This window comes from Taudactylus pleione, unplaced genomic scaffold (assembly GCF_031769625.1).
Source record: "Taudactylus pleione unplaced genomic scaffold, aTauple2 ptg000032l, whole genome shotgun sequence".
NCBI classification, from domain to species: Eukaryota; Metazoa; Chordata; class Amphibia; order Anura; family Myobatrachidae; genus Taudactylus; species Taudactylus pleione.
Window position 1 is genome coordinate 32,509,517 of NW_028284434.1, and position 26,941 is coordinate 32,536,457.

Below are 26,941 nucleotides of genomic sequence, written 5' to 3' on the forward strand. Positions count from 1 at the left end.
CTCCCTGTTACTCCCCTCAGTGTCTCTACTGTCACCCTCCCTGTAACTCCCCCTCAGTGTCTCTACCATCATCCTCCCTGTTACTCCCCCCTGTAACTCCCCTCAGTGTCTCTACCGTCACCCTCCCGGGAACTCCCCCTCAATGTCTCTACCGTCACCCTCCCTGTAACTCCCACTCAGTGTCTCTACCGTCATCCTCCCTGTTACTCCCCTCAGTGTCTCTACTGTCACCCACCCTGTAACTCTTCAGTGTCTCTACCATCATCCTCCCTGTTACTCCCCTCAGTGTATCTACCATCATCCTCCCTGTTACTCCCCTCAGTGTCTCTACCGATACCCTCCCTGTTACTCCCCCTCAGTGTCTCTACCGTCATCCTCCCTGTTACACCCCCTCAGTGTGTCTACCGTCATCCTCCCTGTTAGTCCCCCTCAGTGTGTCTACCGTCACCCTCCCCGTTCTCCCCTCAGTGTCTCTACCATCATCCTCGCTGTTACTCCCCTCAGTGTCTCTACCGTCACCCTCCCCGTTACTCCCCTCAGTGTCTCTACCATCATCCTCCCTGTTACACCTCCTCAGTGTGTCTACCGTCATCCTCCCTGTTACACCCCTTCAGTGTGTCTACCGCCACCCTCCCTGTTACTCCCCTCAGTGTCTCTACCGTCATCCTCCCTGTAACTCCCCTCAGTGCATCTACCATCATCCTCCCTGTTACTCCCCTCAGTGTCTCTACTGTCACCGTCCCTGTTACTCCCCCTCAGTGTCTCTACCGTCATCCTCCCTGTTACTCCCCCTCAGAGTGTCTACCGTCACCCTCCCTGTTACTCCCCTCAGTGTCTCTACCATCGTCCTCCCTGTATCTCCCCTCAGTGTCTCTACTGTCATCCTCCCTGTTACTCCCCTCAGTGTCTCTACCGTCACCCTCCCTGTTACTCCCACTCAGTGTCTCTACCGTCATCCTCCCTGTTAGTCCCCCTCAGTGTGTCTACCGTCACCCTCCCCGTTCTCCCCTCAGTGTCTCTACCATCATCCTCCCTGTTACTCCCCTCAGTGTCTCTACCGTCACCCTCCCCATTACTCCCCTCAGTGTCTCTACCATCATCCTCCCTGTTACTCCCCTCAGTGTCTCTACTGTCACCCTCCTTGTAACTCCCCTCAGTGTCTTTACTGTCACCCACCCTGTAACTCCCCCTCAGTGTCTCTACCGTCATACTCCCTGTTAGTCCCCCTCAGTGTCTCTACCGTCACCCTCCCCATTACTCCCCTCAGTGTCTCTACCGTCATCCTCCCTGTTACTCCCCTCAGTGTATCTACCGTCATCCTCCCTGTTACTCCCCTCAGTGTCTCTATTGTCACCCTCCCTGTTACTCCCCCTCAGTGTCTCTACCATCATCCTCCCTGTTACTCCCCCTCAGTGTGTCTACCATCACCCTCCCTGTTACTCCCCTCAGTGTCTCTATTGTCACCCTCCCTGTTACTCCCCCTCAGTGTCTCTACTGTCATCATCCCTGTAACTCCCCTCAGTGTCTCTACCGTCACCCTCCTGGGAACTCCCCCTCAGTGTCTCTACCGTCACCCTCCCTGTAAATCCCCTTCACTGTCTCTACTGTCACCCTCCCTGTAACTCCCCCTCAGTATTTCTACTGTCACCCTCCCTGTAACTCCCCCTCAGTGTCTCTACCGTCATCCTCCCTGTTACTCCCCTCAGTGTATCTACCGTCATCCTCCCTGTTACTCCCCTCAGTGTCTCTACCAATACTCTCCCTGTTACTCCCCTCAGTGTCTCTACCAATACTCTCCCTGTTACTCCCCTCAGTGTCTCTACCGTCATCCTCCCTGTTACACCCCCTCAGTTTCTCTACTGTCATCCTCCCAGTTACTCCCCTCAGTGTCTCTACCATCATCCTCCCTGTTACTCCCACTCAGTGTCTCTACTCTCATCCTCCCTGTTACTCCCCTCAGTGTCTGTACTATCATCCTCCCTGTTAATCCCCTCAGTGTCTCTACCATCACCCTCCCTGTAACTCCCCCTCAGTGTCTCTACCGTCATCCTCCCTGTTACTCCCCTCAGTGTCTCTACTGTCATCCTCTCTGTAACTCCCCCTCAATGTCTCTACCGTCATCCTCCCAGTTACTCCCCTCAGTATTTCTACTGTCACCCTCCCTGTCACCCTCCCAGTGTCTCTACCGTCATCCTCCCTGTTACTCCCCTCAGTGTCTCTACTGTCACCCTCCCTGTAACTCCCCCTCAGTGTCTCTACTGTCACCCTCCCTGTAACTCCCCCTCAGTATTTCTACTGTCACCCTCCCTGTAACTCCCCCTCAGTGTCTCTACCGTCATCCTCCCTGTTACTCCCCTCAGTGTATCTACCGTCATCCTCCCTGTTACTCCCCTCAGTGTCTCTACCGATACCCTCCCTGTTACTCCCCCTCAGTGTCTCTACCGTCGTCCTCCCTGTTACACCCCCTCAGTGTGTCTACCGTCATCCTCCCTGTTACACCCCTTCAGTGTCTCTACCGTCATCCTCCCTGTTACACCCCTCAGTGTCTCTACCGTTATCCTCCCTGTAACTCCCCTCAGTGCATCTACCGTTATCCTCCCTGTTACTCCCCTCAGTGTCTCTACTGTCACCCTCCCTGTTACTCCCCCTCAGTGTCTCTACCGTCATCCTCCCTGTTACTCCCCCTCAGTGTGTCTAACGTCACCCTCCCTGTTACTCCCCTCAGTGTCTCTACCGTCGTCCTCCCTGTAACTCCCCTCAGTGTCTCTACCGTCATCCTCCCTGTTACTCCCCTCAGTGTCTCTACCGTCATCCTCCCTGTTACTCCCCTCAGTGTCTCTACCGTCACCCTCCCTGTTACTCCCCCTCAGTGTCTCTACCGTCATCCTCCCTGTTAGTCCCCCTCAGTGTGTCTACCGTCACCCTCCCCGTTCTCCCCTCAGTGTCTCTACCATCATCCTCCCTGTTACTCCCCTCAGTGTCTCTACCGTCACCCTCCCCGTTACTCCCCTCAGTGTCTTTACCGTCATCCTCCCTGTTACTCCCCTCGGTGTCTCTACTGTCACCCTCCCTGTAACTCCCCTCAGTGTCTTTACCGTCACCCTCCCTGTAACTCCCCTCAGTGTCTATACCGTCACCCTCCCCGTTACTCCCTCTCAGTGTCTCTACCGTCACCCTCCCCGTTACTCCCCTCAGTGTCTCTACCGTCATCCTCCCTGTTACTCCCCTCAGTGTATCTACCATCATCCTCCCTGTTACTCCCCTCAGTGTCTCTACCGTCATCCTCCCTGTTACTCCCCCTCAGTGTGTCTACCGTCACCCTCCCTGTTACTCCCCTCAGTGTCTCTATTGTCACCCTCCCTGTTACTCCCCCTCAGTGTCTCTACCGTCATACTCCCTGTAACTTCCCTCAGTGTCTCTACCGTCACCCTCCCGGGAACTCCCCCTCAGTGTCTCTACCGTCACCCTCCCTGTAAACCCCCCTCAGTGTCTCTACTGTCACCGTCCCTGTAACTCCCCCTCAGTATTTCTACTGTCACCCTCCCTTTAACTCCCCCTCAGTGTCTCTACCATCATCCTCCCTGTTACTCCCCTCAGTGTATCTACCGTCATCCTCCCTGTCACTCCCCTCAGTGTCTCTACCGATACTCTCCCTGTTACTCCCCCTCAGTGTCTCTACCGTCATCCTCCCTGTTACACCCCCTCAGTGTGTCTACCGCCACCCTCCCTGTTACTCCCCTCAGTGTCTCTACCATCATCCTCCCTGTAACTCCCCTCAGTGCATCTACCGTCATCCTCCCAGATACTCCCCTCAGTGTCTCTACTGTCACCCTCCCTGTTACTCCCCCTCAGTAGCTATACCGTCATCCTCCCTGTTACTCCCCAACAGCGTGTCTACCTTCACCCTCCCTGTTACTCCCCTCAGTGTCTCTACCGTTGTCCTCCCTGTAACTCCCCTCAGTGTCTCTACCGTCATCCTCCCTGATACTCCCCTCAGTGTCTCTACCGTCACCCTCCCTGTTACTCCCCTCAGTGTCTCTACCGTCACCCTCCCTGTTACTCCCCCTCAGTGTCTCTACCGTCATCCTCCCTGTTAGGCCCCTCAGTGTCTTTACCGTCACCCTCCCTGTAACTCCCCTCAGTGTCTCTACCGTCACCCTCCCTGTTACTCCCCCTCAGTGTCTCTACCGTCATCCTCCCCGTTACTCCCCAGCAGTGTCTCTACCGTCACCCTCCCCGTTACTCCCCTCAGTGTCTCTACCGTCATCCTCCCTGTTACTCCGCTCAGTGTCTCTACCGTCACCCTCCCTGTTACTCCCCTCAGTGTCTCTACCGTCATCCTCCCTGTTACTCCCTTCAGTGTCTCTACCATCATTCTCCCTGTTACTCCCCTCAGTGTCTCTACCGTCACCCTCCCTATAACTCCCCCTCAGTGTCTCTACCATCACCCTCCCTGTTACTCCCTTCAGTGTCTCTACCGTCATCCTCCCTGTTACTCCCCCTCAGTGCCTCTACCGCCACCCTCCCTGTAACTCCCCCTCAGTGTCTCTACCGTCACCCTGCCTATAAATCCCCCTCAGTGTCTCTACCGGCATCCTCCCTGTAACTCCCCTCAGTGTCTCTACGTCACCCTCCCTGTTACTCCCCCTCAGTATCTCTACCGTCATCCTCCCCGTTACTCCCCCTCAGTATCTCTACAGTCACCCTCCCCGTTACTCCCCTCAGTGTCTCTAACATCATACTCCCTGTTACTCCTCTCAGTGTCTCTACCATCACCCTCCCTGTAACTCCCCTCAGTGTCTTTACTGTCACCCTCCCTGTAACTCCCCTCAGTGTCTCTACCGTCACCCTCCCTGTTACTCCCCCTCAGTGTCTCTACCGTCATCCTTCCTGTTACTCCCCCTCAGTGTCTCTACCTTCACCCTCCCCGTTACTCCCCTCAGTGTCTCTACCGTCCTCCTCCCTGTTACTCCGCTCAGTGTCTCTACCGTCACCCTCCCTGTTACTCCCCTCAGTCCCTCAGTGTCTTTACCGTCACCCTCCCTGTAACTCCCTCTCAGTATCTCTACCGTCATCCTCCCTGTTACTCCCCCACAGTGTCTCTACCATCATTCTCCCTGTTACTCCCCTCAGTGTCTCTACCATCACCCTCCCTATAACTCCCCCTCAGTGTCTCTACCGTCACCCTCCCTGTTACTCCCTTCAGTGTCTCTACCGTCATCCTCCCTGTTACTCCCCCTCAGTGTCTCTACCGTCACCCTCCCTGTAACTCCCCCTCAGTGTCTCTACCGTCACCCTCCCTGTAACTCCCCCTCAGTGTCTCTACCGTCATCCTCCCAGTTACTCCCCTCAGTGTCTCTACCGTCATCCTCCCTGTTACTCCCCTCAGTGTCTCTACCGTCACCCTCCCTGTTACTCCCTTCAGTGTCTCTACCGTCATCCTCCCTGTTACTCCCCCTCAGTGTCTCTACCGCCACCCTCCCTGCAACTCCCCCTCAGTGTCTCTACCGTCACCCTCCCTATAACTCCCCCTCAGTGTCTCTACCGTCATCCTCCCTGTAACTCCCCCTCAGTGTCTCTACCGTCACCCTCCCTGTTACTCCCCCTCAGTATCTCTACCGTCATCCTCCTTGTTACTCACCCTCAGTGTCTCTACCGTCACCCTCCCCGTTACTCACCTCAGTGTCTCTACCATCATACTCCCTGTTACTCCTCTCAGTGTCTCTACCGTCACCCTCCCTGTAACTCCCCTCAGTGTCTTTACAGTCACCCTCCCTGTAACTCCCCTCAGTGTCTCTACCGTCACCCTCCCTGTTACTCCCCCTCAGTGTCTCTACCGTAATCCTTCCTGTTTCTCCCCCTCAGTGTCTCTACCGTCACCCTCCCCGTTACTCCCCTCAGTGTCTCTACCGTCATCCTCCCTGTTACTCCGCTCAGTGTCTCTACCGTCACCCTCCCTGTTACTCCCCTCAGTCCCTCAGTGTCTTTACCGTCACCCTCCCTGCAACTCCCCCTCAGTGTCTCTACCATCATCCTCCCTGTTACTCCCCCAAAGTGTCTCTACCGTCATCCTCCTTGTTACTCCCCTCAGTTTCTCTACCGTCACCCTCACTATAACTCCCCCTCAGTGTCTCTACCGTCACCCTCCCTGTTACTCCCTTCAGTGTCTTTACCGTCATCCTCCCTGTAACTCCCCCTCAGTGTCTCTACCGTCATCCTCCCTGTAACTCCCCCTCAGTGTCTCTACCGTCATCCTCCCTGTTACTCCCCCTCAGTGTCTCTACCGTCACCATCCCTATTACTCCCCCTCAGTGTCTCTACCGTCATCCTCCCCGTTACTTCCCCTCAGTGTCTCTACCATCACCCTCCCCGTTACTCCCCTCAGTGTCTCTACCGTCATCCTCCCTGTTATTCCCCTCAGTGTCTCTACCGTCATCCTCCCTGTTACTCCCCTCAGTGTCTCTACCGTCATCCTCCCTGTTACTCCCCTCAGTGTCTCTACCGTCATCCTCCCTGTTACTCCCCCTCAGTGTCTCTACCATCACCCTCCCTGTTACTCCCCTCAGTGTCTCTACCGTCACCCTCCCTGTTACTCCCCCTCAGTGTCTCTACCGTCACCCTCCCTGTTACTCCCTTCAGTGTATCTACCGTCATCCTCCCTGTTACTCCCTCAATGTCTCTACCGTCACCCTCCCTGTAACTCCCCCTCAGTGTCTCTACCGTCATCCTCCCTGTTAGTCCCCCTCAGTGTGTCTACCGTCACCCTCCCCGTTCTCCCCTCATTGTCTTTACCATCATCCTCCCTGTTATTCAATCCAGGGTCTCTACCGTCACCCTCCCCATTACTCCCCTCAGTGTCTCTACCGTCACCCTCCCTGTAACTCCCCTCAGTGTCTCTACCGTCACCCTCCCTGTAACTCCCCCTCTGTGTCTCTTCCGTCATCCTCCCTGTTACTCCACAACAGTGTCTCTACCGTCACCCTCCCTGTTACTCCCCTCAGTGTCTCTACCGTCATCCTCCCTGTTAATCCGCTCAGTGTCTCTACCGTCACCCTCCCTGTTACTCCCCTCAGTGTCTCTACCATCATCCTCCCTGTTACTCCCCTCAGTGTCTCTACCGTCATCCTCCCTATAACTCCCCCTCAGTGTCTCTGCCGTCACCGTCCCTGTTACTCCCTTCAGTGTTTCTACCGTCATCCTCCCTGTTACTCTCCCTCAGTGTCTCTACCATCACCCTCCCTGTTACTCCCCCTCAGTGTCTCTACCGTCACCCTACCCGTTACTCCCCTCAGTGTCTCTACCGTCATCCTCCCTGTTTCTCCCCTCAGTGTCTCTACCGTCACCCTCCCTGTTACTCCCCTCAGTGTCTCTACCGTCATCCTCCCTGTTACTCCCCCTCAGTGTCTCTACCATCATCCTCCCTGTTACTCCCCTCAGTGTCTCTACCGTCACCCTCCCTGTTACTCCCCCTCAGTGTCTCTACTGTCAACCTCCCTGTTACTCCCTTCAGTGTCTCTACCGTCATCCTCCCTGTTACTCCCCTCAGTGTCTCTACCGTCATCCTCCCTGTTACTCCCCTCAGTGTCTCTACCATCACCCTCCCTGTTACTCCCCTCAGTGTCTCTACCGTCGTCCTCCCTGTTACTCCCCCTCAGTGTCTCTACCGTCATCCTCCCTGTTACTCCCCTCAGTGTCTCTACGTCACCCTCCCTGTTACTCCCCCTCAGTGTCTCTACCGTCAACCTCCCTGTTACTCCCTTCAGTGTCTCTACCGTCATCCTCCCTGTTACTCCCCCTCAGTGTCTCTACCGTCACCCTCCCCGTTACTCCCCCTCAGTGTCTCTACCATCACCCTCCCCGTTACTCCCCTCAGTGTCTCTACTGTCATCCTCCCTGTTACTCCCCTCAATGTGTCTACCGTCACCCTCCCTGTTACTCCCAACAGTGTCTCTACCGTCATTCTCCCTGTTACTCCCCTCAGTGTCTCTTCCGTCATCCTCCCTGTTACTCCCCTCAGTGTCTCTACCATCACCCTCCCTATAACTCCCCCTCAGTGTCTCTACCGTTACCCTCCCTATTACTCCCTTCAGTTTCTCTACTATCATCCTCCCTGTTACTCCCCCTATGTGTCTCTACCGTCACCCTCCCTGTAACTCCCCCTCAGTGTCTATAAAGTCATCCTCCCTGTTACTCCCCTCAGTGTCTCTACAGTCATCCTCCCTGTTACTCCCCTCAGTGTCTCTACCATCACCCTTCCCGTTACTCCCCTCAGTGTCTCTACCGTCATCCTCCCTATAACTCCCCCCTCAGTGTCTCTACCGTCACGTCACCCTCCCCGTAAACTTCCGTCAGTATCTCTACCGTCACCCTCCCGGGAACTCCCCCTCAGTGTCTCTACCGTCACCCTCCCTCTAACTCCCCCTCAGTGTCTCTACCGTCATCCTCCCTGTTAGTCCCCCTCAGTGTGTCTACCGTCACCCTCCCCGTTCTCCCCTCAGTGTCTCTACCGTCATCCTCCCTGTAACTCCCCTCAGTGTCTCTACCGTCACCCTCCCCATTACTCCCCTCAGTGTCTGTACCGTCATCCTCCCTGTTACTCCCCTCAGTGTCTCTACTGTCACCCTCCTTGTAACTCCCCTCAGTGTCTTTACCGTCACCCTCCCTGTAACTCCCCTCAGTGTCTATACCGTCACCCTCCCTGTTACTCCCCCTCATTGTCTCTACCGTCATACTCCCCGTTACTCCCCCTCAGTGTCTCTACCGTCACCCTCCCCGTTACTCCCCTCAGTGTCTCTACCGTCATCCTCCCTGTTACTCCCCTCAGTGTATCTACCGTCATCCTCCCTGTTACTCCCCTCAGTTTCTCTATTGTCACCCTCCCTGTTACTCCCCCTCAGTGTCTCTACCGTCATCCTCCCTGTTTCTCCCCCTCAGTGTGTCTACCGTCAACCTCCCTGTTACTCCCCTCAGTGTCTCTATTGTCACCCTCCCTGTTACTCCCCCTCAGTGTCTCTACCGTCATCCTCCCTGTAACTCCCCTCAGTGTCTCTACCGTCACCCTCCCGGGAACTCCCCCTCAGTGTCTCTACCGTCACCCTCCCTGTAACTCCCCCTCAGTGTCTCTACTGTCACCCTCCCTGTAACTCCCCCTCAGTATTTCTACTGTCACCCTCCCTGTAACTCCCCCTCTGTGTCTCTACCGTCATCCTCCCTGTTACTCCCCTCAGTGTATCTACCGTCATCCTCCCTGTTACTCCCCTCAGTGTCTCTACCGATACTCTCCCTGTTACTCCCCCTCAGTGTCTCTACCGTCATCCTCCCTGTTACACCCCCTCAGTGTGTCTACCGTCATCCTCCCTGTTACACCCCCTCAATGTGTCTACCGCCACCCTCCCTGTTACTCCCCTCAGTGTCTCTACCGTCATCCTCCCTGTAACTCCCCTCAGTGCATTTACCGTCATCCTCCCTGTTACTCCCCTCAGTGTCTCTACTGTAACCCTCCCTGTTGCTCCCCCTCAGTGTCTCTACTGTCACCCTCCCTGTAACTCCCTCTCAGTGTCTCTACTGTCACCCTCCCTGTAACTCCCCCTCAGTGTCTCTACTGTAACCCTCCCTGTAACTCCCCCTCAGTGTCTCTACCGTCATTCTCCCTGTTACTCCCATCAGTGTCTCTACCGTCACCCTCCCTGTTACTCCCCTCAGTGTCTCTACTGTCACCCTCCCCGTTACCCCCTTCAGTGTCTCTACTGTCATCCTCCCTGTTAGTCCCCCTCAGTGTGTCTACCGTCACCCTCCCCGTTCTCCCCTCAGTGTCTCTACCGTCATCCTCCCTGTTCCTCCCCTCAGTGTCTCTACCGTCACCCTCCCCGTTACTCCCCTCAGTGTCTCTACCATCATCCTCCCTGTTACTCCCCTCAGTGTCTCTACTGTCACCCTCCTTGTAACTCCCCTCAGTGTCTTTACCGTCACCCTCCCTGTAACTCCCCTCAGTGTCTATACCGTCACCCTCCCTGTTACTCCCCCTCAGTGTCTCTACCATCATACTCCCCGTTACTCCCCCTCAGTGTCTCTACCGTCACCCTCCCCGTTACTCCCCTCTGTGTCTCTACCGTCATCCTCCCTGTTACTCCCCTCAGTGTATCTACCGTCATCCTCCCTGTTACTCCCCTCAGTGTCTCTATTGTCACCCTCCCTGTTTCTCCCCCTCAGTGTCTCTACCGTCATCCTCCCTGTTTCTCCCCCTCAGTGTGTCTACCGTCACCCTCCCTGTTACTCCCCTCAGTGTCTCTATTGTCACCCTCCCTGTTACTCCCCCTCAGTGTCTCTACCGTCATCCTCCCTGTAACTCCCCTCAGTGTCTCTACTGTCACCCTCCCGGGAACTCCCCCTCAGTGTCTCTACCGTCACCCTCCCTGTAACTCCCCCTCAGTGTCTCTACTGTCACCCTCCCTGTAACTCACCCTCAGTATTTCTACTGTCACCCTCCCTGTAACTCCCCCTCAGTGTCTCTACCATCATCCTCCCTGTTACTCCCCTCAGTGTATCTACCGTCATCCTCCCTGTTACTCCCCTCAGTGTCTCTACCGATACTCTCCCTGTTACTCCCCCTCAGTGTCTCTACCGTCATCCTCCCTGTTACACCCCCTCAGTGTGTCTACCGTCATCCTCCCTGTTACATCCCCTCAATGTGTCTACCGCCACCCTCCCTGTTACTCCCCTCAGTGTCTCTACCGTCATCCTCCCTGTAACTCCCCTCAGTGTCTCTACTGTAACCCTCCCTGTTACTCCCCCTCAGTGTCTCTACTGTCACTCTCCCTGTATCTCCCTCTCAGTGTCTCTACTGTCACCCTCCCTGTAACTCCCCCTCAGTGTCTCTACTGTAACCCTCCCTGTAACTCCCCCTCAGTGTCTCTGCCGTCATCCTCCGTTACTCCCCTCAGTGTCTCTACCGTCACCCTCCCTGTTACTCCCCTCAGTGTCTCTACTGTCACCCTCCCCGTTACCCCCTTCAGTGTCTCTACTGTCATCCTCCCAGTTACTCCCCTCAGTGTCTCTACCGTCATCCTCCCTGTTACTCCCACTCAGTGTCTCTACTCTCATCCTCCCTCTAACTCCCCCTCAGTGTCTCTACCGTCACCCTCCCCGTAAAGCCCCCTCAGTGTCTCTGCCGTCACCCTCCCTATAACTCCCCCTCAGTGTCTCTACCGTCACCCTCCCTGTAACTCCCCCTCAGTGTCTCTACCGTCACCACCCCTGTTACTCCCCTCAGTGTCTCTACCGTCACCCTCCCTGTTACTCCTTTCAGTGTCTCTACCATCATCCTCCCTGTTACTCCCCCTCAGGGTCTCTACCGTCACGTCACCCTCCCCGTAAAGCCCCCTCAGTGTCTCTGCCGTCACCCTCCCTGTTACTCCCCTCAGTGTCTCTACCGTCATCCTCCCTGTGACTCCCCCTCAGTGTCTCTACCGTCACCCTCCCTATAACTTCCCCTCAGTGTCTCTGCTGTCATCCTCCCTGTTACTCCCCTCAGTGTCTCTGCTGTAATCCTCCCTGTTACTCCCCTCAGTGTCTCTACTGTTATCCTCCCTGTTACTCCCCTCAGTGTCTCTACCATCATCCTCCCTGTTACTCCCCTCAGTGTCTCTACTATCATCCTCCCTGTTACTCCCACTCAGCATCCCTGCCCTCACACACCTTGTAACTCCCCCTTACTGTCCCTGCCTTCACTGTTAAGTCTAGATCCCTTCAGCGAATGGATCTGGACGTGATGTTGAGTGAGGACAGAAGTGTGGCTCTATGCCCTGAAAGCGCCGTTATTTTGTCTGAAATGTGGTATCCAGCCACCAACAGTATAAACTTTTACCCTCAGTCCACTTTGCTTGCCACCGGCTAGTAACTCCAATAGATGTCATCATTTACTATTCACATGTACATCAGGGTCCATTAGCTAAAGGGGATCTAGCTGCAACCCTGCCTTCATCCCCTCTATCTCCGTAACTCACATTGTGTGTCCTTACCCTGCCTGTAACTCTCATTATTCCTGCCACTCATACTGCCAGTCACTTACTCTGACCCTCATAGTCCTGTCATTCAGTCACATTTACCTTTGTATCACTCACACTGACCAAAAGCAAAGTGTAAATCAACATAAGTAGACTGCAGCTATTTGCAAATATTTTTTGCGTACAACTAAGAATCAGGATCTTGCCCTCCTCGACAGACCTCACTCCCTCAACAGACCCCGCCTCTATTAGGGCTGCTTCTATAAATTTCCCGGGCTGGTTCACCAGCTCAATCCGCCCCTGCCTCCTCCCCTACCACCGCGTAGCTCCTCCGTTCACATAACAGCCTAAAAATCATGCAGGCTGATCCGTCTCTGTAGATATAACTCCTGTGTTTACACACCCCCAAAAGTTAAATCTACAGATACGGATCAGGCTGCATGATTAATTAGGCTGTTATGTGAATGGAGGAGATCCGCAGTGGTAGGGGAGGATTGCAGTGTATAGAAAGTAATTCCTGCATGCAGTCAGCTCCTGGAGCTGGGCTAAGGGCTAAACTCCACCATAACAAGTCAGACCGAGCCAGGGATGGGGGCTGCTGACCATTCAGCTCATGGAGCCGCTGAGACTGAGCTGCAGTACAAAGATCTGTAATAACAGTTAGCAGCAGCAGGGGTGATCCTGTCCCCCACCTCTCTCTCTCCTGGCCGCACTACACTATGCCCTCTCAAGTCTGCAATATGTTCACCCTGGTCTGCCTCAGCCAGGTAAGTGGCTGCAGATTTGGGCACCCAGCTGGGGCTGAAAAATTACTATTGGCACCTACCTGTGTCTACTTTAAGCAGGTTTTATTGCTGTTTGTCCTGGGCATTGTGCAGGGGGAACTTCCTGCACGTGTTTGATATCCTATAGAAATCTATGGGCTTGCTTCAGCAGAAATCTCCGGAGAGAGGGATCCTTCTGAAATATAGAAATTGTAATAATCCATATGACCACCAAAATAAAAATAATTAAAAAAAAAACACAGGTAAAGGGGAGGAGTTGGGACCAGAAAGGGGAGGTGCCAGGACAGGATTTGCGATAAATTATAAAAATCGCCCCTCCTAAAAGAAAAGTCTAGATCCACCCCCGACCGTATGGTACGCAAGAAGTGCCCATCAAGCCAATCCAACTTGTGGGAGGTGCTTCAGGAAGCGTGGGGTGAAATTTCTACAGATTACCTCAACAAATTAACAGCTAGAATGACAAGGGCCCTCATTCAGAGCCGTACGCTCTGAGCAGAGCGCACGCTCTGAATGAGGGCCGTCCTCCATAACTATGGAGCGTCCCCCTGGACGCTCGTATAGCTGTGGGTCACCACCCACAGCCTATACGAGCGTGCAGTTTGATGGCCGCGATGGTCGTGACCATCGCGACCATCGAAACTGCGAGCCGGAGCCTGCGGTTGAGGTTTTCAACCGCAAGGCCCGGAGTGATTTTGGCTCTATCAGAGCCAAAATCACTCCCACTGACATCACTAGTGATGTCAGTGGGCCAGCTTCTGATGGGAGGCGTTCCCGTGGGAACGCCCCCGTCAGGGAGGCACGCCCCCGGCACGCCCACCAAAGGGGGCGTGCTGTCAATCAACATCGACAGCACGCCCCCTTTGATCAGACACAATGAGCGAAGGAAAGTCCTTCGTTCGTCGCGTCTGGCGCATGCGCACGACGGAGCTCCCGCCGTCGTTCGCATGCGCAGAGCACAACATCGACCCACTTGCGAGCGGACAGCCGCTTGCGAGTGGGTCTGAATCAGGCCCAAGGTCTGCAATTCTGTAATGGCTGCAAAAGGAGCATTCTTTGATGAAAGCAAAGTTTGAAGGACAAAATTATTATTTCAATGAAAAATCATCATTTCTAACCTTGCCAATGTCTAGACTATGGGCGGAATTCAATTGTTTTCATCCCCTATCGCGCCCGACGGAGCTATTCTATTCTTGCTCCTGTCGGGCGCGATCAGCTGCCAAGCGCTACATTTCAGCTCGCAGCCCCTGGGGGATGAGAGCTGAAATGTGCGAAAAGTGACATGTTTGGGTGCCCAAACATCACTTTTCGCGATCGCGCCCAGCACTTTGTTCGGGGTTAGCCGATTTACGCGGCTAAACCCGACCACTTTGGGTGCGATCAGCGTGAAAAGCTGGCACAATTGAATAGCGGCCCGCGATCTCCTGTCACTTTAGACGGGTGATGCGGGCCGCGAAAACAATTGAATTCCGCCCAATATGTTCTATTAACTTTGCAACTCATTTGATAATAACAGTCAGTTTTCATGTAAAACACGAAATTGTCTGGGTGACCCCAAACTTTAGATATAGATATATTTAATTTTCACAAGGGTGCACCAGAGGATGTATTGATAATACATTGCAGATCATCTTATCAATTTGGAAATAAAATAAGTTATGTGTATGTATGGGAGCCTTGACAAACAAATCTATAAAATGAACAGCACTTGTCACTTGGTTATAGTGGAGATGGGCATTTCCAGTAAATCCTCTAACCGGACCTGATTCAGAGTTGTGCGCTAATCCCACCATTCTGCGTGTTTGTACACAGTGGCGATGCGAAATGATGCTACTGCCGCAGGAAGCATCTTTTGTAAGTAGACACCTCCTGCCGGCTTCCGTTATCCATTTCTGCGTCCAAGTATCACGCATGAATATCAGCCATGTGTGTGAAATTCACTCAGCCGGGACTGGTGTAGCTGCGTCGAAAGACACAGACACTACACTCAACACACCTAGAAAAAGCAGCCAATACCCCCCCCCCCCCCGTTATCTAGTACGCTGGCATTTGCCATCCCTTCCCCGCCCCCAAACGGCTTAGTGGGCACTGCTACCGTCGTCACAGCCAGCAATTGGCACCTGCGCAGTGCAGAACCTGCACATGCGCTGATCAGCCACCATTGGAGTTGTATGCCTGAATCAGACCCATTGTCTGTAAACATGGCTGCCTGCATTATGTGTACTGCAATATAAGTGGTGAGAGATAGTCACAGTAGTATAAATAGAATATGCAGGTAATTACAAGAGCCCGAGGGTGTAAAGGTCAGTGTCGCCAACCTTTCGCAGGAAGCAATACTTGCATGTATGATGGCTAAGACAAGATACTAAATTGTGTATAAACCTTTATTTCATGCACTAATAGAAAAAGTACAAACAGAAATTCACACGGTTCTGGAATCTGGACGTCTTCCAAGATTTGAGGACAGGAACTCCATGCCCTACACCCATGCAGTGGTACATGAAGTCCAGAGATTCGCTAATCTTATTCCACATATCCCACATGCCACGTCTGCAGATATTTCTTTCAAAGGTTATCATATCCCCAAGGTGAGTGGAATCTGGGTGCTGCATACCTGGAGAAGAGAACAGTTTAACAGTCAGGGAACCAATATGCAAAATCCCTGTGTAGCACGGTGATTGTCTATGGAACCCTTCAGTTAATTCAAATTACCCCATATTTTACAGTAGGGGAGAATTAGTCACATTAAGGGAATGGAAACTGGTGTTCTTATGTTGGAAATAGTGATTATGACATATAAGTGTAGTAGGTATTGATTAGTGGCGGCTCTAGGCACGGGCTAGCAGGGCCGTCTCCCCCTAGTGCCTTACCCTAACCCCTAACACTCCCCCTAACCCCAATACTTACTGTTGCGATGCCGGAGCTGGGATTCTGATGTCGGGGATTCTGGTCCTGGCATCCCAACAGCCGGCATAATAATTACATCCCGTATATGGGTTCCATACTTATTCTGTACGTTACCATAAATACAGTGTGTTTTGCATATGAGTGAAATATTACCTGTAATTTATTCTCAGGGTTACTCCAGATGTACTGATGTATAACACATATGATGGTGTTTTGTGATCTCTTTAAAAATTGAAAAAAATAAACTGTTGGTCAATATCCAGATATTTAGCACACAAGTTGAACAGTGTTTGGTTAGACGATGACCACACACATATTTTGGCCATATTACCATTGCGCATTGTACTTATTTTTGGGCGTCACACACTGATATTCTGACAATTTCCTGATATGTGGCCAGTTGAAAAAAGTAGCTGCACCGTAAAATAATGTTGCCTAATTAAAATTGATATGCAAGGAACTGCAAATTGTTGGATAACTCCGTTACCTTGAAATATAACAGTTCCTGAAACCGTCTGGTCAATAAACAGAAACATACAGATGCAACATAGGTTGCAAAATTACTGGCTCTCCTTAGCAACAGCTGTAATCATGAAAACAAACTGCCTTGATTGCTTTCATGATTACATATATTGGGGGCAATCCAACTAGCCGCGAGGGGTGCGAATTAGGTACATTTTGCCATTGCCACGGCGTTCAAACGCCAGCAACGGCACTGCGTCTCGCAGCCCTCTTTCAGGCTGAACTCACTCAATTTTGTACGCAGCCCTATGCGTTGAGCGGGTTCAGGCTGCTGTCAAGTGCGGCTGTTGTCGCGAGTGCATCAAATATAATTGGATTGACCCCATTGAGTCAGCCATTCACTTCCTATCACATCCAACAGTGCGTTCCTTGGTTTTGAAGTGGTGATATCATGCATAGATCTCATTTGAAGTCTGAGGATTTATTCCAGTAAGCATATTTTTTTAATTAATAATTTTTGAGTGGTGTAACCCTTTAAGTCTTACCAAGTACTACTATACAAGCAAAATAGAAAAGAAAAACCCCAGCTCTTATGTCCAGTACACAGTGAGGAAAATGAATGCAACAATGCATGGGATGTTACTTTCAAACAAAGCTATATATATAGGGTTAACAGAGAAGGAGGGCACTCACCAGGTATGGTAGTAAGAAATTAAAATCACATCTTTATTACTTATCTTGATTAAAACATTATGGTCGACGTTTCAATCCACTTTGGGACCGTCTTCAGGACATAAACAAACAGATCTCTCCACAACCACTGATCTATGCTGTGTGAGAGCCACCTTAAATAGCATACAGGATACTATTATATAGGATACTCCACCTGTATTGACTCAATCGAATGCACCCAGAAACAGAAATTTACTCAAAAGCAATTAAATAATATAGTTGCTAAACAACTCTTATAACCGGTAGATGTACTCACTAACAATGTGGAACACCCTTCAAACTCAGCGCCATGGCATGCGTAATTGGAGAGTAAAAAAACTAAATAAACGGGATCATGCCACATCAAAGATGGCGCCCGTTAATCTGCATTTAGCAACACAGTAAAATACCATGCCATCTCCAAGATGGTGCCCGGCATCATCTGTTCCACAGACAGCCTCATGCGTGTCATGTGAGAGGCACGCCCCCACCATCATGCACACAGCAATCTCATTACTTACAGTTATAAGCTTATAAACTCAGACACTGAAATATCAGTGTAACAGATGAGAAACCTTGCTATTACTGCAAGGGATTATCGAAAAACGCACAAATGCGAATCTATGCCCAATATTGACATTATAAGTGCACGAATAAGTGACTCAGTGCTTAAAGACTGTTGGTCAATATACATGTAACATATTAGGAACCCAGAAAATGGGTGGAATGAATCAATAGAGTACGCACATTCAAAAAGATACCATGTTGCTTAGGAGAGGACCTAATTGTCTCAAAGATGTGTCTCATTTAAGACAAGCCATCATAGTAACCAGGGTGTCTAATAGAGCCAAACAGACTGTATCAGTCTACCAGGGGAAGGTTCACTATGTCAACTCAAATAAATATCATAGCAATGCAATATCAACAGCACAAATCTGCTGATAACCTAAATCATATTCATATCTGCAAAAAAGTATAATGTAGCCATTAAGGATGGAATACAAACACACACAACATGTAATGATTGAAAAAATTATTAAAATCAACAAAAAAAGTTATTATGTATATAAAAATATACAGTCAATAAAGAAAGACAAAAAAATGAATGTAGAGAAAAATATTACAAGAAAAGAAAATCCAATAACAATATATCTTTTGAAGGTGTGTCCATAGTATAAAGTCCAAAAACGTTCAGCGCAAAAAAATATTATATGGATTAGATTCATTTAATCCCCATGGGGCCACTGTATCCAATTCGAAGATCCATCTAGCTTCACGCTGGCGTAATATCTTAGCTCGACCACCACCACCACGAGGGAGACTAGGCACATGGTCTATTAGCATACACTTGAGACTTGATACAGAGTGTCTCTCTTTGTCGAAATGCCGAGCCACTGGTTTGTCTGAATCATTATTGGACAAAGCAGCCCGAATAGAAGAGCGGTGATTAGCCATTCGTTCTCTAAAGTTGCGCATGGTCATCCCCACATAATACTGGCTGCAAGGGCAAATAATCAAATAGATCACAAAATCTGAAGTACAATGCAATTTATGTTGGATTTTTATTTTTTTGCCACTAAGCGGATGTGAAAAGTGGGAACCAACCAACATAGATCGACATGTTGTACAGTCTGCGCACCTAAAGCAACCAGTTTTACAGGACTGCAACCATGAAGTCTGTGTCAACTGTGGTTGTTTAGTAGGTCTCATTAAGAGTTGCTTAAGATTAGCGCCACGGCGATAGGAACACATTGGAGGACTAGAGGTTATTCCCTTAACTGTTGTATCTGATGTGATAATAGGCCAAAACTTAGAATATGCCCGTTTAGCTTGATATGAGGCTACATCAAAAGTGGAAGTAGTGATCATCCTTTTTGGATCCAATTTATGTTTAAGTCTTCCTACCACCTGGGAGATCCTATGTCTCGCCTTCAGAAGGCTTCTCTGTATGGTAGAATTATTATATCCTCTGGCTGGAAACCGTTGACTCATTTCCTCAATCTGGATCTCCGCTGTCACTGCTGAGGTGTTATTACGCAATACTTGCATAAATTGCGATACGGGTAAACTCTCCTTCAGACTGCTAGGATGATGACTTCTTGCATGGAGCACCGTATTCCGATCTGTATCTTTTCGATATAATTCAGACACCAACTTCCCTTTTTCGTGGTATATAGTGACATCCAAAAAATTCATTGATAATTTGTCAATATGATATGTAAAACGTATTGGCTTGTCAAGCGTGTTAAGATAGTTAATCATATCACTGAACTCAAGATCTGTACCACTCCAAATCAAAAAAGGTTGTCTATATATTGACCAAAAAAATTAATTTTGTCCCCAAATTTTGGGAGCAAAACAGTATTTTCATAATGCTGCATGTATAAATTTGCATACGCTGGAGCAAGATTAGACCCCATGGCAGTACCCGTGCGTTGTATATAAAATTGAACCGTACATGAAATGTCCCAGACGATGCTACCTTACCGCGAAAAAGGGAAGCTGGTGTCTAAATCGTATCGAAAAGATACAGATCGGAATACGGTGCTCCATGCAAGAAGTCATCATCCTAGCAGTCTGAAGGAGAGTTTACCCGTATCGCAATTTATGCGAGTATTGCGTAATAACACCTCAGCAGTGACAGCGGAGATCCAGATTGAGGAAATGAGTCAACAGTTTCGAGCCAGAGGATATAAAAATTCTACCATACAGATATGCCTTCTGAAGGCAAGACATAGGCACTCCCAGGTGGTAGGAAGACTTAAACATAAATTGGATCCAAAAAGGATGATCACTACTTCCACTTTTGATGTAGGTTCATATCAAGCTAAACGGGCATATACTAAGTTTTGGCCTATTATCACATCAGATACAACATTTAAAGGAATAAGCTCCAGTCCTCCAATGTGTTCCTATCGCCGTGGCGCTAATCTTAAGCAACTCTTGATGAGACCTACTAAACAACCCCAGTTGACACAGACTTTGTGGTTGCAGTCCCATAAAACTGTTTGCTTTAATTTAGGTGCACAGACTGTACAACATGTCGATCTATGTTGGTTGGTTGGTTCCCACTTTTCACATCCGCATAGCGGCAAAAAAATAAAAATCTAACATAATTTGCATTGTACTTCAGATTTTGTGATCTATTTGATTATTTATGTCTTATGTGGGGATGACCATGCGCAACTTTAGAGAACGAATGGCTAATCACCGCTCTTCAGTTCGGGCTGCTTTGTCCAATAATGATTCAGACAAACCAGTGGCTCGGCATTTTGACAAAGAGAGACACTCTGTATCAAGTCTCAAGTGTATGCTAATAGACCATGTGCCTAGTCTCCCTCGTGGTGGTGATCGAGCTAAGATATTACGCCAGCGTAATATCCAACGTTTTTGGACTTTATACTATGGACACACCTTCAAAAGATATATTGTTATTGGATTTTCTTTTCTTGTAATATTTTTCTCTACATTCATTTTTTTGTCTTTCTTTATTGACTGTATATTTTTATATACATAATAACTTTTTTTGTTGATTTTAATAATTTTTTCAATCATTACATGTTGTGTGTGTTTGTATTCCATCCTTAATGGCTACAGTATACTTTTTTGCAGATATGAATATGATTTAGGTTATCAGCAGATTTGTGCTGTTGATATTGCATTGCTATGATATTTATTTGAGTTGACATAGTGGTCATTTGAACCTTCCCCTGGTAGACTGATACAGTCTGTTTGGCTCTATTAGACACCCTGGTTACTATGATGGCTTGTCTTAAATGAGACACATCTTTGAGACAATTAGGTCCTCTCCTAAGCAACATGGTATCTTTTTGAATGTGCGTACCCTATTGATTCATTCCACCCATTTTCTGGGTTCCTAATATGTTACATGTATATTGACCAACAGTCTTTAAGCACTGAGTCACTTATTCGTGCACTTATAATGTGATGTCAATATTGGGCATAGATTCCCATTTGTGCATTTTTCGATAATCCCTTGCAGTAATAGCAAGGTTTCTCATCTGTTACACTGACATTTCAGTGTCTGAGTTTATAAGCTTATAACTATAAGTAATGAGATTGCTGTGTGCACGATGGTGGGGGCATGCCTCTCACATGACACGCATGAGGCTGTCTGTGGAACACATGATGCCGGGTGCCATCTTGGAGGTGGCATGGTATTTTACTGTGTTGCTAAATGCAGACTAACGGGCGCCATCTTTGATGTGGCATGATCCCGTTTATTTTGTTTATTTACTCTCTAATTACGCATGCCATGGCGCTGAGTTTGAAGGGTGTTCCACATTGTTATTGAGTACATCTACCGATTATAAGAGTTGTTTAGCAACTATATTATTTAATTGCTTTTGAGTAAATTTCTGTTTCTGGGTGCATTCGATTGAGTCAATACAGGGGGAGAGTTCAATAGTATCCTGTATGCTATTTAAGGTGGCTCTCACACAGCATAGATCAGTGGTTGTGGAGAGATCTGTTTGTTTATGTCCTGAAGACGGTCCCAAAGTGGATTGAAACATCGACCATAATGTTTTAATCAAGATAAGTAATAAAGATGTGATTTTAAATTTTTACTACCATACCTGGTGAGTGCCCTCCTTCTCTGTTAACCCTGTGTTTTGGATGCCTATTGGATCCTTGAGGAGCACCACACTGCTGATTAACATTTGCATTGAGAGTGCGGACACCAACAATTTTTATATATATATATATGTATATATAATTAAGATAAACCTCAAGAGGCAAGTGCAATAATTAAATCACGTGCATAGATTCTCCATCTGACAATGTCTACATATTACGAGTATTATTGTTAATCTGACCATCACTAATTTGGATAATCCACAAACTATTGGCAGCATGACCTGCAAACAAAAGTCTGCAAAGTGTCCTTCTTTATAGAACAAATATGGACATTATAATTAAGGTGTGAGTCCCAACAGTCTCTAATGAATGACAGATTTTATCAGAATCTAAGGGAATCCTGATTAGCAGATGGATGGCAGTGTAGTCCAGTTCTCCAAAAATCATCTGACAAAAGGTGATGTCCAAGCAGATGCCAGATCTTTTACGGTATGGACCTCACTCAGGCCTCAGACTATGTACCTGCCAGGGATTGGATTTATTCTATTCTCCATCACAACTAAACATTCTGTATACACCGTAGATGTGAGTACTATATTGGAAAGGATTTATCTGCTTGGACATCACCTTCCAACAGGTCAGATGATTGCTGGGGAACCGGTCTACACTGCAAGCCACTTGCTAATCAGGAGTTCATTTGATATCAGAAGCTGCTAATATCTCTTAATGTGAGCGATTTAGCTCACATAATAACATATTATTTTTAGGATTATATACAGAGCCATTCAGGACTGAAATTAGGATTTTTGTCACCCAGGGCTAGGCAGTAATTTGCTGCACCCCTACCCAACAAAAAACAAAAAAATTAAAGAGGATGCTCTTCTGTGCACTCCCGAAAAGGGTGTGTGGTTTTGTGACATAGTAATGCACATTACTCATTATGCCACACTAACAAATGCCCCTTAGAACACATTCTGCCACACAGTACAGGTAAAATAGTGCCACACAGTAATGCCCCTTATACATTATGGCACACAGTAATACCCCTTACACAATATGCCATACAGTAATGTCCCTTATAACACATTATGCCACAGTAATGCCCTTACACATTATGCCACACAGTAATGCACCCCACGCGACTCTCCACCCTCTGTGTCCCTCCAGCAGAAGGAGTCAGGCAGGCAGGCACAGTCAGGCTGCAGCGCACAGGTGTTTGAGGGTTACTGGTGCTCCTCCACCCCTTCTCTCTTGCGGCCTCTCCCAGAATGCCATGCACGATGACATTGTCACACCCGTATTGTCACACCGGTATCTTGGTAGACTGGGACTGCACGGAACGCATTTGCAAAAATATACTTATGATTCTAGAGAGTACCTGAGCATAAGGACGCCCACTTCTGCTTTCTCACAGGCGTACAACTTCGCTTACCTGCATAAATATGAGTAAAATTGACACACATCGAGCGGCCATCTTGCCCTTACGATTTGGCAGCTCACCTGACACGCAGAGCTGCGTATGAGATCGCAAGGACTAACTTATGCACACCCATGTAATGATGTCCAGACACACCTGCATTTTTTTATGACCACTCCCCGTTACCACCCCCAAACGCCTACAGCCTGTCACTCACTTTCCAAAGGATTCCTCTGTGCGTTTGTAATCACAGTGTGATCGCTGCAGTGCGGCTTATATGCATACGCAGTGACATACAATCGTTCGATCTGTGTACACAATCACCAATGAGTTCATTTCTGAATCAGGGCCTATGATTCTATGGTGCCCGAGGGACATGGTTACCCCAACCACCCCCCCTCCACACACACATACACTCATAAAGTAGAAATATAATTGCTGTTTTGTTGAATTTTAATTTACTGCCAGCATAACAGATACAAAGGGCTTTATTCAAAAAGAAATTATCAAACAATCAATTCTATAAAACAAAAAAACACAACTTTTAGCTCTAGTGTATAGATACAAACCATAAACCTCAAACTACACCATAAACCAACTGTATAAAAATGTTTTAAAATTGCATAAAATAAAACCCTAAAGTGCAATAAACCCCAATAAACAAGTTTAGCTACTGAGAAATGCAGTAGTGTGTTAATATTTCAGTTTTTCCTTTAAAACTATAATGTGTGCATTTACAGTAATGGTGCAGTGACTTGGAATAAAGGTGACGTTTACCCCCTGCATGTCATGGAAGTGTCTGTTATTCCTTTATCTACCTAACAGGGCACAACTGTAATCCCGCTGCTCACATCCGTGCTGTATGACAAGCGTCACTGGGAGATGCCGTACCAGTTTAATCCCAATCATTTCTTGGATGCTGAGGGGAAATTTGTCAAAAAAGAAGCTTTTGTGCCCTTCTCCACAGGTAACGCTCTGCTGAATGATACACAAACACTTCCGTTCCTACAGTAAATCCATTACCTCCATTACCTCATAAACTACGATTCTTCCCAGAAGGAAGTTTTACATTATGGTTTTCAACAAAGAGTTTAATAAAGTAATAATATCACACTAACTCTACTGATAAACTTTTTTCACCTTCTAATGAATGATTGATTCAGTATAGAAATTAAATTACCTAAGTTACATTACTTCTACATGATTATGTTTGCAATAGTTATAGCAAATAAGCTGAAACCAAAGTTTCACCAGTGATGTAGAACACTCAGCATGTGTCACATTGTAACAATCACTCATCACTCAACAAAAAATCTAAACAAAAAAAATTGACAGTTTGTTTTCAATGGCACAAGATAGAGATGCACCACTCTATTGTGGGCAAATACAAATATTGTTGCATTCAGTTTTAGTGCAATGTGGTTAATTTACCAACATGCAAATATGTTATTGCTAAAAAGATGCACCAACACTTTTTTATTTTTACAGATGTTTCCTAATCCAAAAAAACAAGATGGGTATGATGAAATTGTGTTAGCTGTAGTTTTGTCTGTACATTCTATAAATTGTGCAGGGGCCTCTTACTTCCTTGATTGTTAATATCCAGCGGTATTACAGCCCAGTAATACAAATAGACAGTTTCTGACAGGTCTGGCCAATGTTTTAAAGGAGCAATCATTTAAAAGGCAAAACCAGTTCAGTTTTGCCTTTAAATGATTGCTCCTTTAAATCATTGGACAGACTCGCCGGAAAATGTCTGATGCCTGAATCACACAGGCTATTACATTTAACCCCAGCCTTCAGTGGCGTAACTTCATCCCAGGTGCCCGGAGGTAAGATAAATGTTGGTGCCCCCCCAAACTAAAATGTACCACCCCCCAGCACCTATGCCAGCCCCAGCTGCCGCCGCCCCCTTTATACAGTTCCTTTTATATAATGCCCCCAGTAGTGGTCCGCCTATGTAGTGCTCCCCAGTAATGGTCCCCCTATGCAGTACATCCAGTAGTGAGCCCTCGGTAGTTGCCCCCAGTAGTGAGGCCCCTTGTAGTTGCCCCCAGTAGTGAGGCCCCTTGTAGTTGCCCCCAGTAGTGAGGCCCCTTGTAGTTGCCCCAGTAGTGAGCACCCTGTAGTTGCCCCCAGTAGTGAGGCCCCTGTAGTTACCCCCAGTAGTGAGGCCCCTGTAGTTTCCCCAGTAGTGAGGCCCCTGTAGTTGCCCCCAGTAGTGAGGCCCCTGTAGTTGCCCCAGTAGTGAGGCTCCTGTAGTTGCCCCCAGTAGTGAGTCCCCTGTAGTTGCCCCCAGTAGTGAGTCCCCTGTAGTTGCCCCCAGTAATGAGGCCCCTGTAGTTGCCCCCAGTAGTGAGGCCCCTGTAGTTACCCCCTGTAGTGAGCCCCTGTAGTTGCCCCCAGTAGTAGGCCCCTGTAGTTGCCCCCAGTAGTAGGCCCCTGTAGTTGCCCCCAGTAGTAGGCCCCTGTAGTTGCCCCCAGAAGTAGGCCCCTGTAGTTGCCCCCAGTAGTAGGCCCCTGTAGTTGCCCCCAGTAGTAGGCCCCTGTAGTTGCCCAGTAGTGAGCCCTGTAGTTGCCCCCAGTAGCAGGCCCCTGTAGTTGCCCCCAGTAGCGAGCCCCTGTAGTTGCCCCCAGTAGCGAGCCCCTGTAGTTGCCCCCAGTAGTGAGCCCCTGTAGTTGCCCCCAGTAGTAGGCCCCTGTAGTTGCCCCCAGTAGTGATGGCCCCCACCGCGCGCACACACACACACAAAAAACAAACAAACAAACACTTACCTTTATCCCCGCTCCAGTGCTGCTGCCGTCCATCCCTGGTGTCTGCTCCTCGGCACTATGGGAGTGACGTCATTACGTCACTCCCATAGTGCACTGCGGGACCCGGAAGACGGAGCTCACTCCTGAGCTCCATCCCCGGTGTCCGCTCTTCGGCACTATGGGAGTGACGTTATGACGTCACTCCCATAGTACACTGCGGGACCCAGAAGACGGAGGGAGGCTCCTGTAGTTGCCCCCAGTAGTGAGTCCCCTGTAGTTGCCCCCAGTAGTGAGTCCCCTGTAGTTGCCCCCAGTAATGAGGCCCCTGTAGTTGCCCCCAGTAGTGAGGCCCCTGTAGTTACCCCCAGTAGCGAGACCCTGTAGTTGCCCCCAGTAGCAGGCCCCTGTAGTTGCCCCCAGTAGCGAGCCCCTGTAGTTGCCCCCAGTAGTAGGCCCCTGTAGTTGCCCCCAGTAGTAGGCCCCTGTAGTTGCCCCCAGTAGTAGGCCCCTGTAGTTGACCCCAGTAGTAGGCCCCTGTAGTTGCCCCCAGTAGTAGGCCCCTGTAGTTGCCCAGTAGTGAGCCCTGAAGTTGCCCCCAGTAGCAGGCCCCTGTAGTTGCCCAGTAGTGAGCCCTGTAGTTGCCCCCAGTAGCAGGCCCCTGTAGTTGCCCCCAGTAGCGAGCCCCTGTAGTTGCCCCCAGTAGCGAGCCCCTGTAGTTGCCCCCAGTAGTGAGCCCCTGTAGTTGCCCCCAGTAGTAGGCCCCTGTAGTTGCCCCCAGTAGTGATGGCCCCCACCGCGCGCACACACACACACAAAAAACAAACAAACAAACACTTACCTTTATCCCCGCTCCAGTGCTGCTGCCGTCCATCCCTGGTGTCTGCTCCTCGGCACTATGGGAGTGACGTCATTACGTCACTCCCATAGTGCACTGCGGGACCCGGAAGACGGAGCTCACTCCTGAGCTCCATCCCCGGTGTCCGCTCTTCGGCACTATGGGAGTGACGTTATGACGTCACTCCCATAGTACACTGCGGGACCCAGAAGACGGAGGGAGGCTCCTGTAGTTGCCCCCAGTAGTGAGTCCCCTGTAGTTGCCCCCAGTAGTGAGTCCCCTGTAGTTGCCCCCAGTAATGAGGCCCCTGTAGTTGCCCCCAGTAGTGAGGCCCCTGTAGTTACCCCCAGTAGCGAGACCCTGTAGTTGCCCCCAGTAGCAGGCCCCTGTAGTTGCCCCCAGTAGCGAGCCCCTGTAGTTGCCCCCAGTAGTAGGCCCCTGTAGTTGCCCCCAGTAGTAGGCCCCTGTAGTT

General features: G+C 49.4%; 1 protein-coding gene across 1 annotated transcript in view; it reads left to right on the forward strand.

Moving 5' to 3' along the window:
* LOC148539013 (cytochrome P450 2W1-like) overlaps window positions 1–26,941 on the forward strand; it is a 51,626-nt gene that overhangs the window by 18,254 nt on the left and 6,431 nt on the right. The window contains exons 7-8 of the mRNA XM_088451870.1: window positions 15,188–15,372; window positions 23,706–23,847. Of these exons, the coding sequence (XP_088307996.1) occupies window positions 15,188–15,372; window positions 23,706–23,847 (327 nt within the window). The remainder of the gene's footprint in view (window positions 1–15,187; window positions 15,373–23,705; window positions 23,848–26,941) is intronic.